Below are 16,627 nucleotides of genomic sequence, written 5' to 3' on the forward strand. Positions count from 1 at the left end.
ATGCACACGTTCATGCTCCAGATTATCCTGCGACCTGCACATCAGAGATGGGAGCTTGAGAGTAAGATTAAGAGGCAGTCAAAACTGGGTGGATTCCTGAGAAAGATGAGTGTAGAGCAGGATTTTCAAGATCTGGAGGAGCAGCTTCATGGGAGGAGGGGGACTGGGGTATAATAGCTGAGCAAATGCTCAGGCATGGGAAACACAGCTAAGGGATAGGAAAGAACAGGGAACAGTAAACACAGTCACTTACACTGACACAAGATGTTTGGACAAGAGGGAGTCGGTCCCAGGCCTAAGAAAACGGTTTAGAAATGAGGCAGTGTTTTCTGAGTCCATTATAAGATGCATGATTAGAACATGACTGAAAGCAATTACGTGTTTCTCATTCATTTGCTAATCAAGTTGTGACTGGAAAGGAGTTTCCACGTGGGGGAGGCGAGGCTGCCAGAGCCAACCAGTGGCTCGTGCACCATTTCCAGAGGGGAGCTGAGTGTGAGCTCAGGGTTGGCAAATGCCTAGGAGATGCCATCAGAAGCATCCATTAGCATTGCCCCACCCCTCCCAGAGGCACATAAAAACCCAGGGGCCTGGGGCTCCCTAGATACCCTGCCTCCTCTATCCCCCTTCACACACACCTACTTCTGAAGCTGTTCTTGCCCCACTTTCTCAGCCGCCATGTCTAGGCAGTCCACCATCACTTTTCAGACGGGCAGCCGCAGGGGCTTCAGCACTGCCTCAGCCTCCAGTCGCCCCCGCTTTAGCTCAGCCTCCGTGGCCCGCTGCACTTGGGGCAGTGGAGGCCTGAGAAGAATTAGTGATCCTGGGGCCAGCTTTGGAAGCCGCAGCCTCTACAACCTAGGGGGGACCAAGCGGGTCTCTGTCAGTGGGAGTGGTGGCAACTTCCGAAGTGGCTTTGGTGGCAGGGCGAGCAGTGGGTTTGGGGTCAGCAGTGGATTTGGCTATGGGGGTGGGGTGGGAGGGAGCTTTGGTGGCCCTGGCTTCCCCGTCTGTCCCCCTGGAGGCATCCAAGAGGTCACCGTCAACCAGAGTCTCCTGACTCCCCTCAACCTGCAAATCGACCCCACCATCCAGCGAGTGCGGAAAGAAGAGCGGGAGCAGATCAAGACCCTCAACAACAAGTTTGCCTCCTTCATCGACAAGGTGAGCCGGGAGCTGCATCTGCCCCAGTGGGTTAGGCTGGTAGGACCCCTTGGAGAGGCCCAGCCCAGAGGGGAAGCAGCAATGCAACGGCCTCCCTAGAAAAGCACATCTGATTAACAGGTACCTCCCAGGGGGTGAAGTATTTATTTACAAATAGGAACCTTGTGGAAATTTCTCCTTGTCCTCCTTGGGAGCCATGTGGGCTGGTTCAGTCAAAATCAGGGCAAGTCAAGCTGTTCTCTACAGGAGGGGTTTCCACTAGGCAAACTGACCTAACCCACAGCAGGCATTATCGAGACCGTCCACCCAAGAATCGAGGCTCCCCATAGAAGCCTCTGAGCCCCACTACATTAGTTCTGTGGAAGCCCTTGAGAACTTTGAGGTTGCTTCAAGGGCTTTCTCATCTTGACTTGGAGCTGTCAATTAAAGAGTTGAAATATGGGTGTCAGGTAAAAAGTGTCCTTTTCTTCTTTCCCGTATTAATTGGAATGTCTGGCTCCAATTAATTTCTCAAGTCTCCCCTGTTTCTCAAGATTGCATTCTCTTCTTTCCCACTCCAGGTGCGGTTCCTGGAGCAGCAGAACAAGGTCCTAGAGACCAAGTGGAGCCTCCTGCAGGAGCAGGGCACCAAGACCGTGAGGCAAAACCTGGAGCCCTTCTTTGATGCCTACCTCAATGACCTCCGCCGGCAGCTGGACAGCATCACCACTGAGAGGGGCAGGCTGGATGCTGAGCTCAGGAATATGCAAGACATTGTAGAAGATTTCAAAGTCAGGTAAGTGGAAGATGGGCTGCTGGTCACACAGTCATCTCAGGGTCCCTTTTCATGAGAACCCTAGAGGCGCAAAGTTGCAAATGCCAGTATCAGCTGGGAGATTTACCACTTGCAGTCATTATCCCATTGGATGAAGACAGCATGGGCGGGGCAACAGAGGGACCCTCAGCTGATGCATCACTATTAACGAGAAGCCTGTTCTTACCTGTCTACATGACCATAAAGGGATATCTATATCACCTAACAGAATATTGTTACTCTGGAAAGCATAATGTTATTTCAAGGTTAACATATGATTTAACTCCACTGGGCATGGGCTGTGTTACTGAGACGGCTTCCATTTTCAGGATGCACATTAGAGTATAAGCGAGGCAATCTGGTCCTCCCTGAGGAGCAAAATTTGATGGCGATCATCCAGGCTGCAGTAATCAATGCAGGTATTCAGTGCAGTGAGGTAGTGGAAGACAGTGGCCCCCCCAAACTATTAGCTGCTTTATCCTTGATTTCTGAGGTAGAACTACACCTACTTACTAAAAGCACACTGCTCAAATGGCTACCCTGAAGTTCAGTGAAATATACCAAATTCTACCAGGAATGATGCCCTGCACAAAGCTTACAGCAGGCACTTGAGACAGCAAAGACTTTTAAAGATTGTAATTGTACATCTCTAAGAAGATGGAATTGGCTAAACACCTGTTTCTAGTTCCATAATTTTCATGCTCCCTTTCTAGTCTTACTAAAGAGAGAATAAGAAAGAAAAAAACTTCGGGCAGAAGAAATTATTCTGCTTTCATAGAGGGAGAAATAGAGGTTAAGTGAATCACCCAAAGGTCAGCAGAAGAGCAGGAGGGGGTTCAAGGTCTCTTCATTCTTGCTGCCCCAGCACACTCCTCCACAGCCTGGGAAGAGCTCCACCAAAGCCTTGCTCAACAGCACACCCCCTCTCCCCCGCTCACAGGTACGAGGATGAAATTAACAAGCGCACGGCTTCTGAGAATGAGTTTGTGGGCCTGAAGAAGGTGGGTGGAAATGTCTTGTAAAGGAGAAGATTCAAAACTGAATCCTGGAGTGTGGGATGACCTGGCCCTTCGGCCACCCAAGAAATGTCACACACCCTGGAGAATAACTGGAGAGCTCAAACCTGCCAAAATGCTCCCTCTTTATGTCCCTGCTGCCCCTGCTTAGGGTGCCGTTAGCCCAGGGAACTCAAGCCTCCAGTTCTCAGCAATCGCCCACCCCCACCTCCCAATCCCAGGTGCAGACTTGCCAAAGTCCAACCTAGAAGGGCCAGAGAGGAGTCTGCTCAGCTTCTCTAGGACTTGCTGCTTGTGGCCACGGTCTTAGAAGGGTATCCTGTGCTGTTTTCCAGGACGTGGACATCGCCTACATGAACAAGGTGGAGCTGGAGGCCAAGGTCAGCAGTCTGACCGACGAGATCAACTTCTTACGGATGCTGTATGAGGCAGTAAGAGCCTGCAGATGTTTTTATCCCCCCCTAGTTCTGGTCCCTGGAAAGAAAAAACGTGGCAGAGAATGCCATCCCCATAGTACTCCCATGAGGCATGGTGCCCCAGCTGCTCCAAGCTAGAGTGTGGGAGGTCAGGGGACCCAGGAGAACTACTTGAAATCTTGCCACACTAAACCCTACCCCAGCTGTGAGGCTTATGCCCCCATCCCATAGCATATCATGGAAGGAGTGCTGATTCTTGAATCCCAGGTCCGTAGGGAGTGACATCCACCTCTCTAATCCCCCTCCCAGCAAAATTCTGAAGGTAAGCTGTGCCTCAGCTCACTGGCCAGCTTCTTGCCCTCTGAAGATGCTTCATTCTGGGCACTGCCACTCTGATGGCAGAGACCTGGGCCTGTGGGGAGGGAGACAGGAGCAGGGAGCAATAAAGACATGCTGTCCAGGGGGCAGAGGGTCCTAAAAATCATCTCATTCTAAAGAAATCTTTTATGCCAGCATATAAGTCAACATATGTCATAGTCAACTGCATGTAACTTGGATCAGAGAACACTTACCCACCCTTTGTTTCCAGGGAAATCACCCAAGTGAGATTCTGGAGAAATGATACTAGGGACGCAATCCCATCACATTGGCCTATGACATAGACACCTCTTTGGAGTAGCCAGGGAGGAGCTGAAAGACTCCCTGCCAGGAATGCCAAAGAAGTGCTTTCTGACCTAGATGGGTGCTCAACTGTATGATGTCAAGATCCCTTCCCCTTATGCATGGATGACACTGAGTTTACTGGCTCTGCAGGAGCTGTCCCAAATGCAGACACAGGTCAGTGACACATCCGTGGTCCTCTCCATGGACAACAACCGCAGCCTGGACCTGGACAGCATCATTGCCGAGGTCAAGGCCCAGTATGAAGACATTGCCAACCGCAGCCGGGCTGAGGCTGAGTCTTGGTACCAGACCAAGGTGAGTGTGGGCAGCTCCATGATAGAGTCCAGGGCTAGTATTCTCTGAAACCCCAAATCATCATTTAACTATTAGCCATAAGCTTTCAGCTAGACATGTGAGCATGTCCATCTCTTTCAACTTGGCAGAAGCATCTTTGATCCTGTAAAAACTTAGCTCAAAAAGTGTATGGAGATCCAACCATACACACTGTTATGTGGTCAGCTGATGTTAGGCACTCAGGACAGCTACCACCCCCACATGACTTAATTATGATCTGGGCAGGGGCTGGGTGAGACTCTGAAACATCTAAGAAGCAGTCATGAAGCTGTTTCCAAAGGGCTTATTTAGTCAGTGCATGCTCACAGAGTTCCTATTATATGCCGAGCAGTTTACAGAGTTGTAAATAAATAAACTGCAAGCAGAACCCCAGGTCTGGGAAGCTGTAAAGTGAATGGATGCTCTTGGAAGGGAAAAAGACAACATGAACAAAAAGCTTCCAAGAAGCAGTGGGTTTTCAGCCCACTTGGGAAGCAGGGAGGAACAAGAATGCCAAGGAAGGGGAGGTGTTCAAGGCTGAGAAAGCTGTTCTGTGGGGCTACAAGGTGGAAATTAGCACTTTGCTGAGCAAGAGAGTTTGTATCTGGAAGAGGAAGGTAGGGACAACCAGAGAGATCTACTGTCCAAAAGTGCAGACGGCCAGAAGAAGGTCTGGCTTTGGAGGGGCGTGGTAGGCAGGATAGTCCAACCCATGAGATGAGCCTCCTGCCAAATCCAGATGCTGTTCAGGGGCAGCTGCTCACCTGCAAGCTGGCTCCTGTCCCTTGCCCCGCTCTGTGCATTCATGCCTTAGTCCCTACCACTGCAAGTTGGTGGGGAGGCAGAGGGTGTCAGCTGACAGGGGTGCACAGTGCAGAGGCAGCCCCTTGATGGTGAGTGGAGGTGGGATACACTTAACCACTCCAAGTGGAGTGGTTGAAATTTATAGCAGATAATTTCTTTTGTTGGCAACGCTATTGTTCCCTTTAACAGTGTGTATCTAGAAACAGAGGAGCTGAGCTAGTCAGTACTTTCAAAACCCACCAAACACTTGTTCAGGCAGGGGCCCTCTTTCATTGGGAAAGGTGTGGCTTTCACTCCAGTCTGTTAGAGGGGGCAGGGTGCATTCATTCTCCAAAATGAGTGTGTCCTGGATGTGCACCTAAATGAGGTGGAGAGCTATTCTCTTACAAAGTCTTCAGAACTGGATCCTTTGTGGCCTCAGCTCTAACCAACACCATCTCCTTATATCTTATTCCTGTTTCCCCAGCACTGGAGTCTGCAGGGTGACCAAAGTTCATGATCACAATTGGTCTGGTTGTAGGTCCTGTGACCAGGAACTTCTCAAGTACCCTCTCAATACTAGGGCTCCTCATGCTTCTTCCTGCCCCAGGGTCCTCACATCGTCTGCTTCTCCTGTCTGGGGTGGCCTCTGCCCAGCCAGCCACTTAGCTCACTCCCATCCTTCAGAGCACAGCCCCAGGATCTCCATCTCTGGAGGGGCTTCCCTGATCACCACCCCCACTTCCATATCTCGGTCAGATTCCTTTATTACACTCCTGTAGGACTCCATTAATTTCTAAGGGGCACTTATCTCAGTTTGGGACCATATATTCAATAGTATGCTGATTTGATTAATGCCCATCTCCCCCAATAAATTGTAAGCAGGGCGGTCTGTGTTCTTTGTGATATTCCCAGGGCCTAGTACATGCCTGTCAACTAGATGTGCTCAAGAAATATCACCTGACTAAATGGGCAAGGGTTTGTGTGAGTGATTAGTGAATGGATGAGCTTGCGGTGGCCCTGAGGGCCAGGCTGGGCACACAGGCAGTGTCCAGCCCAGGTGTTTGACGAGATGACTGGCTCTTTTCTGACTCCTGCAGTATGAGGAGCTACAAGTCACAGCAGGCAGACATGGCGATGATCTCCGAAACACCAAACAAGAGATTGCTGAGGTGAATCGGATGATCCAGAGGCTGAGAAGCGAGATTGACAATGTGAAGAAGCAGGTAAAGTTTTGGCAGGGCCAAGAGCTCCCTGCACACTCCGTTCTCCTGGGTCACTTTGCCATGTGTGCAGGACTCCCACCAAGAAGCACCACACGGCCTGGGGCTTCCAGTAAGGCTCGTGGCTTATCCCTTCCTCACAGTGTTCCAGCCTGCAAACAGCCATTGCCGATGCAGAACAGCGTGGAGAGCTGGCCCTCAAGGATGCACGAGCCAAGCTGGTGGACCTGGAGGAGGCTCTGCAGAAGGCCAAGCAGGACATGGCCCGGCTGCTGCGGGAGTATCAGGAGCTGATGAACGTCAAGCTGGCCCTGGACGTGGAGATTGCCACCTACAGGAAGCTGCTGGAGGGCGAGGAGAACAGGTGAGGGTAGAGGTGGTAACTCCATCCCAGCTGCCTAGCCATTCCTAGGGGCTCAGGTTGCTGCAGCCCTCTCCTTTCCTGGAAAAGAAAACAAAATGCAGGCAGAATTTGGGTTATGACAAAGAATACAGGTGCCATTTTCTCCAGGTTTGTAAATCATTATCAGACTCCCGCATTTAAGGAGTAACTACTTTTAACACCCCATAGAAATCTAGGGCCTGATCAGGTCCAAGTAATCAAGTTCTGTCCAAAGAGAAATTTGGTTACATGGCAGGGCTGGATATGTGGCATGAAAGGCTCTGGACTGAGAATAAATTGTCCTAGGATTTAGGCTTACATGCCTGCCACTAACACGCTGTGTTACCTTAGGAAAGTCAGTATCCCTTCTCTGGTCCTCATTTCTTCAGTGACAGAATAGAGGCCAGGTCACATGATCTAGCTCAGTGGGAGCTTTGTGCTCTGCCAGTTACAAGCTGTGTGACCCAGAGCAAATTACTTAATCCTTCCATTCCTTGGCGTTCTCACCTGTAAATGAAGATAACCATAGTTTCTAGCTCATATGTTTTTAAGAGGGTCAAACAGGGACTATACATGAAGCTCTTCACACAGTGCATGGTATACAAAAAAGTGCTCATTAAAATGACAGTTATCATTCAATTTAGTGGCCTAAGACATGGGCTCTGGTGCCAAATGACTCTGGCTTCAAATCCAGCTTTGTGACCATGGGTGACTTAATTACCTCTCTGAGCTTCAATTTCTCCATCTATAAAACTGAAATAACAATGCCTACTTAATGGGGTTGTTGAGAGAATAAGTGGCATTATATAGGTAGCAGGTACCCAGTAATTGTTAGCTCTCTTAATGTTCTAAGTATGTATTTGTAAATGAATGCCAGTTCTGTCCTCAAGATTTGAAAACAAAATTACTCTAGTTGCTACCATGATGATAGACTGTTTATTGCCAATGTTATGTTTATGTCTCAGACTCCTCTCCACACCTATGACAACCTCAGCACTGCCCAGGGCACGACAATGGTCCATTGTTGAGAGAGAACTCTCCTGGTTCTATGACAAGTGCTGCCTTCTCAACTGACAGCAGTGTGTGATTAGCTTTAATCTCCATGAGGTGTCTGCCTAGTTTAAACCAAAAATGTGTCTCTGGGATGACAGACTTTACTCCTATAAACCTCAAATTCCACATTATTTCATTCATTAAATTATTATTTTTAATAATGCTAGTATTTAAATAATTTCAACCCCCATTTTTCTGCAATAAAAGTAATGAAGAGTTTTTAATGCATTTAAAACAATTACAAAAATGTCATTTCAAATGCCCACAAGCCCCTGGACACAATAGTAACCTCCTTCTCCCCACTCCTTTCAATCAGGCTAAGTGGAGAGGGTGTTTCTCCGGTTAATATCTGTAAGTATGACATCCTCTGTGCCATTTGGAGGGTGTGTGGTTGGGGGGTGGGGAGGTGGTGGTCATGCATGAAGCATTGGAGGGGTCCCACCAAAAGGGCTCATTTTGAGAAAGTTTGAGGTTTTGAATCTGTTAAAAAGAGAGTCATGTTAGGAGAGAGCCTTCCATGTCACAATACTTACCTCTTTGCAAGTGAAAGATGCCACAGAGGGGGCGATGGGAGGTTTTCTGCATTCCTTCCATTTGGGTTTGGAAGACCCACAGGCCACACACCCACCTCCCAGGATTTCATATCATTTTTGCTGGGACTGCAAGTCTAGCTCAGAGATGAGTGTTCAATGTAGATAGAATTTATGAAAACTCCTGGTCTGCCCTCTGTCTGTGAAGGGAGCCTTCATGTGGAGCACAAGGGCATTGACATTCAAACAGTTTTGGAAGAAGCCCCACTGCTTTGCTAACTGTGCAGATTGTAAGTGCAGAGTTACCAAGGATTTTCAAGGCAATGAGAGCCCATAAGACATGGTAAGTGGGTGCAGCTACTAAGAAACAGAAGAGGTTAGCAAGCTGGCCCAGCCCTGTGCCGGTAAGAGCAGAAGGAACTGAGCGTTCCTCAGAGCTCAGTGCTGGCATCTTGAGACCAACAGAAAGGACTTCTGCAACTTACACTCCACAAGGGGGTTGGTATTCTTGATGTGGGATTCACAAATGCAGTTGATGATGTTGGCCAATGGTTCTAAAAGGCAGAGCCCTCTGAACCACTCAGGCGTCCTTGGGAATGGACGGCCCCAGGAATGGACGGCACAGCCTCTGAAGTTTCCTTTCTCTTGAAAGCACCTAAAAGTATATACTGGTTTCCCAGGGCTGCCACAACCAAGTACACAAACTCTGTGGCTTAAAACAACAGAATTTATTGTTCTCACAGTCAGCAGGCTGGAAATCCCAAACTGAGGTGCCAGCAGGACTATGCTCCCTGTGAAACCAGGAGGGGGGAATTCCCCCTTGCCTCTTCTAGCTTTTGGTGGCTGCTATCATTCCTTGGCTCATCACTCCACTCTCTGCCTCTTTGATCATATGGCCCTTTCTTTGTGATCTGTCTTCACATAAGGACATTGTCCCTCTTCTTAAAAGGACGTTAGTCATATTGGATTAGAGCCCACCCTAATGATTTCTCTTTTAACTTGATTATATCTGCAAGATCCTATTCCAAATAAGGTCACATTCACAGGTACTGGGATTCAATATATGTGTTTTTGCATATATAATTCATCCCATAACACAGAGTCTATTTTTTGGTTCAATTTTCCTTCTCCAGAGCCTAAGTAGGATACTAGATATTTAAGGTGATGATGGTTATAAAAGTTAGGAAAAGAGTAGAATGGGGACAGAATAGGGGCCAAGCTGGCTGGCCGGTGAGTCATCTGTCACTTGGTCTACCAAGAATATTCCAGCCCCCCTCTGGGATTCAGAGCACAGAGGCTAGGGAACACCAAGAGAAGCATATAGGTGCCCCGCTATGAGCTTCCAAAATGAAGGGAGACACAAGAGTCAGGCCCACAAAGGGAGACAGGGACAGAGCAGCAGGGGAGAGTATGGGGGGATCACAGGGTGGACTGGAATAGCTTCCAAGAAGAGAGAAGTCTCCATTCAGTTCTGGAAGGAAAAGAGAGACACCGAGTAGCAGAGGGGAGGCAGAAAGCCATTTCAGACTGGGAGAACACCCAGAGCTGCAGCGCAGGGAGAGCCAGGCTGGGGCATAGAACAGTGACTTCACCACACCGGGGACTGGAGGAGATGCTGGGGGTGGCAATTACAAGAAGGCTAACAGCTGTCTGACAAGATCACACCCTCCCCTCCCCAGGAACTTCAGGGCACAGGCCCTGACACTCCAGGTCCCCAGTGTGTTCTCTCCTGCCCTTGATTCTGACCATGTCTCCTCTCTTCCGGCAGCTGTGGTCACCTCCACAATTTCCAGTGGCTATGGCGGTGGCGGTGGCATCAGAGGTGGAAGCCTGAGTCTTGGTGGGGGCAGCGGCTACTCCTTCACCACCAGTGGTGGACACAGCTTGGGTGTGGGCCTGGGGAGCTCCAGCTTCAGTGCTGGTAGCAGCCGGAGCCCCGGGGGCAATGGCTCCAGTGTCAAGTTTGTCTCCACCACATCCTCCAGCCGAAAAAGCTATAAGCACTAAGTACAGTCGCCCCACTCCCCTACTCCTGTCCTGTCAGTGTCCAGATCTGCTCACTGACCTGGGTCATTCTCCTGCTCCCCTTCACAGCCAGCTTCCTGTGCTGCTAGGAAGTCTGGCATCGTGGCTAAACCCCATCTTCCAACCTGAGCCAGCCTCTGCCCTCCTGACAGTCCCCAGACTGCTCCTGGTGCCCTCTCTGTGCCAAAGCACAGAGACTTTCAAGATTCACATTCAGCTTGTCTTGCAGAGACTCCCCCTTCAGCCCTGCCTTCCACTCTCCCTCCAGATACAGAAATGGGGAGTCAGTGTCTCCCAGGCCATCTTAATGCCAGGTTGTCAACCCCGTTGTCTCACGGTGCTTATAAGCTGTCTGCTGGGAGTGAGGTCTCCCTCTCTCCCCTCCCCGGAATGTGTCAATTAAAGGTATGTGTAATGTGTTTGGAGTCCAGCCCTCTGTTTGGAATGGTGACCTGAGTACATAGCAATTCTCCTCCTCCTCCTCCTCCAGCTCCTCCTTCTCAGGTTTCCTCCCAGCACAAGGATCCATACAAGGAGTGCTCAGAGCACATCAAACCATCTTCCACACTCCCGCCCAGAACTAAGAAGGCTGGATGGCAGGGAGAGATGGGAGGAACAAGAGGGCAGAGTCTACACCCAAGCTTCTGCCCATTTCCTCCTACCTCTCATTGGGATGCCTTCTTTGAGAAGCCCAAGCCTTTGGGAAGAGGCTCTATCCAACCTCCTCACTGCCTGTGTCGTGTAGAGTGAAGCCATCCCCTCCCAAAGCCAGACCGTTCCTCCAGGACACTGACGTAGGGTGGGCTGTCCAGCCCTCTGCCAGCAAAGGGGCCATTGTTCCCTGACAGCTTCAAACTTGCAGACCTGAGCAGAGAAATAACAGGGCAGGAGTGGAGTTAAAAGTCCGCCCTGGGGCAGTGCTTTCACCCAGCGGAGGAGACATTCAGACCCATAATTGCAGCAATAAGACATCCGGGGAAGCTCCCACATTCCTGAGTTAACAGCCTCCCAGACTCCCTCTCATAAAGGAAACTTTGGAAGGCTTGAAGGGGAGAAGATGGCAAGCAGGAGAGAAATGATACTGAGAACAACTGTTAAATATTCCTGGTGGAGTAGAGGAGGAGCAAGTTAAGACACAGGACAAGAGGACTAGAGGGGACAGGAATTTGGAGTGAAATTCTGAGTCTGCTTGTCTTTGACAAGCCACCTCTGTCCGTCGCTATGAGGTGCAGTTGGACCACTGGGCCCTCCCTCGATGCTGCCGCAACCAGCTATGCGAAGTCTGCCAAGTTTCTTAACTGCTCCGTGCTTCAGTTGCTTCATGTGCAAAGCAAGAACAGAAATAACACCACAGGGTGCTGTGTATATATTAAGTGAGTAGACAAGTGTAAACTAGCTACCCATAGTAGCTGCTCAGTAAATGTTAGCAATTCGTATTGCCATCACTCTCACGAAGTTATCATGAGAATCAAATGACACAATGCTTGCTACTGACCTGCCACATGATCTCACACAGGTTGAATCTTCAATAAATGGGGTTTCTTTATCAGTGACCATGGCCATGGGAAGGGCATAATCAAGCATTTGGTTCAGAGTCCAAGACCTGGAAAGCAAGATGAGAGGAGCAGATGAGCTAGAGTGGGAGTGTCTCCAGCATGTGGCAGAGAACCTGGGCAGGCGGGGGGTTCAGGACCCAGGCCTGCCCTGGGCTCGAATGCCCAGGCCCGGTCCTGCCCCAGGTAGGGTGTTCCCATGATGATTAGTGGGGCAGGAAGATGGGCCGTGGCCAGACATGCCATCGAGATGAACTCAACACAGTGGTCTTTGATCTTCTTTGGCCAAGCCCAGTTCTTGAAAGGGATAAAAGTCAAGGAGATTTGGGGAGAGTTAGACTCTGAAGCCTCCTCATCCTTTTGACATTTTCACTCCTCTGACCCTCTGGCTCCAGCTCCCATCATGACCCAACGATCCTCTGTCACCATCAAGTCAGGGGGCACTCGGAACTTCAGTGCTTCCTCAGCGAACCTCCTCCCAGGCAGCCGGACCAGCTTCAGCTCTGTCTCTGTGACCCAGGGTGGGAAGGGCTTCGGGGGTGGCTTCGGGGGTGGCTTTGGTACCAGGAGCCTCCACGGCCTTGGAGGCAGCAAGAGAATCTCTGTCAGTGGGGGCTACCGCTCCAGCCGGGGCTACGGTGGTGCTGGCTATGGGATGGGTCTTGGAGGCATAGGGTACAGGGTAGGGGGATTTGGAGGTGGGATGATGCCTGGAGCCGGAGGCATCCAGGAGGTCACTGTCAACCAGAGCCTCCTGACCCCCCTCCACCTGGAGATTGACCCATCCCTCCAGCGAGTGCGGAAGGAGGAGAAGGAGCAGATCAAGACCCTCAACAACAAGTTTGCCTCCTTCATCGACAAGGTGAGAGGCAAATGGGGTGCCCACCAGAAACACTGGGGGATCTCTGCTCTCTGTGCCTTTCTGAGGTCAACTGAGACTTGCTCAAGACCTGTGATCCTGGGGAGTGAGAAAACTACTGGGGAGGAGGGGGTGGTTTTCCACTTTGTTGAGGTGGGAGTGGAAAAATGCCCACCTCCAGGCTCCAGAGCTTTCTGACCCACTGCAAGGACATTCATTGTCTTCTGATGGCTAGTGATTGTGTCATGCACTTAAAATTAGACACTGAAAGGGGACTGGTTTGGAGGGAAGGGTATAAAGGAAAGAAAGGATACAAGTTCAGTTCTCAGAAGTGGGCTGAGGTCACTCTTTCCTGCCCAAGTTTAATAGGAGGTCTTCCCGTGGCGACCTCTCTAGTGATCTGGGCAGGTCTGGGAGGCTGCAGGTCAGCCAGGGGCTGCTCAAAGTGTTTCACTCTTTTCTTCTGGAAAGAGAAGAGTTGTGACTTCATCCCTGGGTCCCCTTTGCTGTGTGGCCTGGAATCCTAGGGATTTCCCCAGTTTGGGGAAAGAAATAATTTTGTTTTGAGTCACACCACTGGTTCACATCTGAGCTGGTTGTTTTTACCTGGGAAGAACCAGCTCAAATATCTGGGTCATTCAGACTCCACACCTGGGATCTGGAAGGAAGATTGAGGGGCTGATAAGTACAATTCAAGAGGCAACCTAGAGGCAACCAGCCCAGGTCCATTTTTGGCTCTATGGCTAAGAGAATCCCTAACTTCTCAGGCCTTGGTTGGGTTGGACAGATGGACTCTAAGGCACCTTTGCAGGCCTAACAGTCTATGAAATGCCTCATCATATGGACCCAGATCTTTAAATGTGTGAAAGCGAACCACTGAGGCAGTAGTTCTTCACCTGTATCACCCATGCCACCCCACTTGGCCTGGTGTTCGTATCAACAGCTGTGAGATTTCCAGGAGCCTAGCTCTGAGGGAGAGAATGTGGGCTCTGCTTTGCCTAGGTTCATCTGAAGGGACCTAGGTGTGGAATAAAGGGTTGTAACTAGGGAGGGACTTGGAGCCAGGACCACTCTCTTTCCTCTGGTAAAAGAAGAGAAAGCTGGTGGGGTAGGTATGTTTGTCAGAGACCCTCTGCAGGCACATTGCCATCTACAAAGTCTTGGAGGCTATTTCTTCATTCTCTGAGGTCATGTGTCATTCCATTTGCTCCCAAGGGAAGGACATTGTTTAGGGAGAAAGTGTTGCATATTGTTCCAGGCTGAAGGGCCAATGAGTACAATTCAAGAAAGCCAAATTTGTAGCACAAGACCGCAGAGGAGCTGAGAGAATAGAGAGAGGAAGGGGCTTTTCAAGGCCATGCAGCTAGAGGGACATGGCTGGGGCCGTGCCCAGATCCCCTCCACACCACTGCAGGGTGATCCATTCCAGCATGCCTGGAGTGTGTGGGCAACTGAGTCTGGCTTCCAGATCTCAAGGAATTATATTGGAAAGAAAATACACAGGTTGAATTTTCTGCCAAGAACCTCCTACCCACTTAATGGGAATCAAAATTTTACCCAGTAATGTGATGGTGGAGTGTTCTTTTCTTACCACACATCAGCATGGTTTGGTGTGGTCAGAAAGTTTCCAGCCCCTCTGGTCCTCCTTGATTCTCCCACCTCCAAACCAAGCCACCACCGGTGTCCCAGGCCCAGTGTACCTACATTTGCTTGGCTCTCTACATTCCAGGCTCCTTCCAGGCTGAGGATGACAAGAAGGAGCCTGCCACCTGGACTTGGAGGCCTTACAGGGCACTTCCCTGCACTTTTGGGAGGGTCCTGAGACGCTGTGGTAGGGAAGCTCTCACAGTCTCTTACCTCTGGCTGGGGCAGGTGCGGTTCCTGGAGCAGCAGAACAAGGTCCTAGAGACCAAATGGAGCCTCCTACAGGAGCATAAAACCACCAGGGCCAACATCGAGCCCATGTTTGAAGCCTATATCAGCAATCTGAGACGGCAGCTGGACAGCTTGGGTGGAGAGAGGGCGAGGCTGGAGACGGAGCTGAAGAGCATGCAGGACGTGGTGGAGGACTTCAAGAACAAGTGAGTGGACACTCAGCCAACTCCTCCAGAAGAGCTCAGTTCAGCGGGGAAGTGGGACACACACTTAGAGTACCAAGGCAGTCTCAGAAAATGAACTGGAACCTTGCAGTCAAGAATGTTGGGGCTTTGGGGAGGGGCTGGGGTTACATAGGATGAAACTAACATGGGCACAGAGAGCATGGTACGCACAACAACCTGATAAATTCTGCAGAAAGTAAGGCTCTGAGAGAAAGTACCTGACTTATCCAAGTTTATATAAGTGGCAACTCGTGAGTTAAGAATTAAACTCATAGAATCTCATCCTCACATTTGTTCAACTCAGTCCCATGGCTAACTTACACTTGACAATGCATTTACCCCAACCCTGGCCAAGGGGTGGGGAACAGAGGAAAGAAACCCATATATGCTGCCCTCTCCCTGGAAACACACACCCATGCACACATCACTAAAGATGTGCCTATAGACACCAGTAACTTCTTATTTTTGTTGTTCTAATTTATTTCTAATTATCCTGGTCCAAACAAAATGAGCCACTCGATAAGGAGTTTTAGTTACTGCTTGTGTAATATGGTAAGCGTGAAGGCTTTAGAGTTGTGCTAACACGGTAGCCACTAGCCACACATGCCTGTTTACATTTAATTAACTAAAATTGAATAAAATGTAAAATTCTGCTCCTCAGTCCCACTAGACACATTTCTGGTGGTCAGTTCACACGTGGCTAATGGGCACCACAGCAGTGGATGCAGATATAGCACATTTTAGCATTTCCATGACCACAGAAAATTCTACTGGACAGCAGTACAGAGTCTCGTCAGTGGCTTTAGAATCTTGGCTGAATGACTTACTAGCTGAAAGACCTAAAGAAAACTCACTTCTTTTTTAAATATATTTTATTGATTATGCTATTACAGTTGTCCCAATTTTCTCCCTTTGTCCCCCTTCTCCTGGTAGCCCCTTACTGTCCATCAGTCTCCCCTCTTAGTTCATGTCCATAGGTCATACATATAAGTTCTTTGGCTTTTCCATTTCCTATACTATTCTTAACCTCCCCCTGTTTATTTTCTACCTACCAATTATACTTCTTTTTCCCTCCCTCCTTTGTCCTCCTTCCCCCTCCCCACTGATGACCTTCAAGATGATCTCCATATTTATGATTCTGTTCTTGTTCTGGTTGTTTGCTTGGTTTGTTGTTGTTGTTTTTAGATTTAATTGTTGATAGTTGTGAATTTGTTGCCATTTTAATGTTCATAGTTTTGATCTTCTTCGTTTTCTTAAGTAAGTCCCTTTAACATTTCATGTAATAATGTCTTGGTGATGATGAACTTCTTTAGATTTACCTTGCCTGGGAAGCACTTTATCTGCCCTTCCATTCTAAATGGTAGTTTTGCTGGATAGAGCAATCTAAGTTGTAGGTCCTTGCTTTTCATCACTTTGAATACTTCTTGCCAGTTCCTTCTTGCCTGCATAGTTTCTTTTTAGAAATCAGCGATAGTCTTATGGGAACCCCTTGTGGGTAGCTCTTTTCTTTTCTCTTGCTGCTTCTAAGATTCTCTCCTTATCTTTAACCTTTGGCATTTTAATTATTATATATCTTGATGTGGTCCTCTTTGAGTCCAACTTCTTTGGGACTCTCTGTGCTTCCTGGACTTGTATGCCTATTTCCTTTGCCAAATTAGAGAAGTTTTCTTTCACTGTTGTTCAAATAAGTTTTCAATTTCTTGCTCTTTCTCTCCTCCTTCTACCACCCGTATGA

General features: G+C 49.2%; 1 protein-coding gene across 3 annotated transcripts in view; it reads left to right on the plus strand.

The window, feature by feature from the left end:
- The first annotated feature begins 643 nt into the window (after window positions 1-643).
- The window catches only part of LOC114512870 (keratin, type II cuticular Hb2), a 40,546-nt gene continuing 24,562 nt past the window's right edge, over window positions 644-16,627 (plus strand). The window contains exons 1-9 of one of the 3 annotated variants that reach the window (XM_028532002.2): window positions 645-1,164; window positions 1,725-1,939; window positions 2,898-2,958; window positions 3,309-3,404; window positions 4,203-4,367; window positions 6,269-6,394; window positions 6,535-6,755; window positions 8,143-8,177; window positions 10,125-10,806. In XM_028532002.2, coding sequence (XP_028387803.1) covers window positions 679-1,164; window positions 1,725-1,939; window positions 2,898-2,958; window positions 3,309-3,404; window positions 4,203-4,367; window positions 6,269-6,394; window positions 6,535-6,755; window positions 8,143-8,177; window positions 10,125-10,363 — 1,644 coding nt within the window. In that variant the 5' untranslated portion in view covers window positions 645-678 and the 3' untranslated portion in view covers window positions 10,364-10,806. Of the gene's footprint in view, window positions 1,165-1,724; window positions 1,940-2,897; window positions 2,959-3,308; window positions 3,405-4,202; window positions 4,368-6,268; window positions 6,395-6,534; window positions 6,756-8,142; window positions 8,178-10,124; window positions 10,807-12,271; window positions 12,797-14,665; window positions 14,875-16,627 lie in introns of those variants that run through there. The other 2 variants (XM_036018967.1, XM_028532079.2) reach the window with 2 other exon arrangements.

This window comes from Phyllostomus discolor, chromosome 2, assembly GCF_004126475.2.
Source record: "Phyllostomus discolor isolate MPI-MPIP mPhyDis1 chromosome 2, mPhyDis1.pri.v3, whole genome shotgun sequence".
In the NCBI taxonomy this organism is placed as follows: domain Eukaryota; kingdom Metazoa; phylum Chordata; class Mammalia; order Chiroptera; family Phyllostomidae; genus Phyllostomus; species Phyllostomus discolor.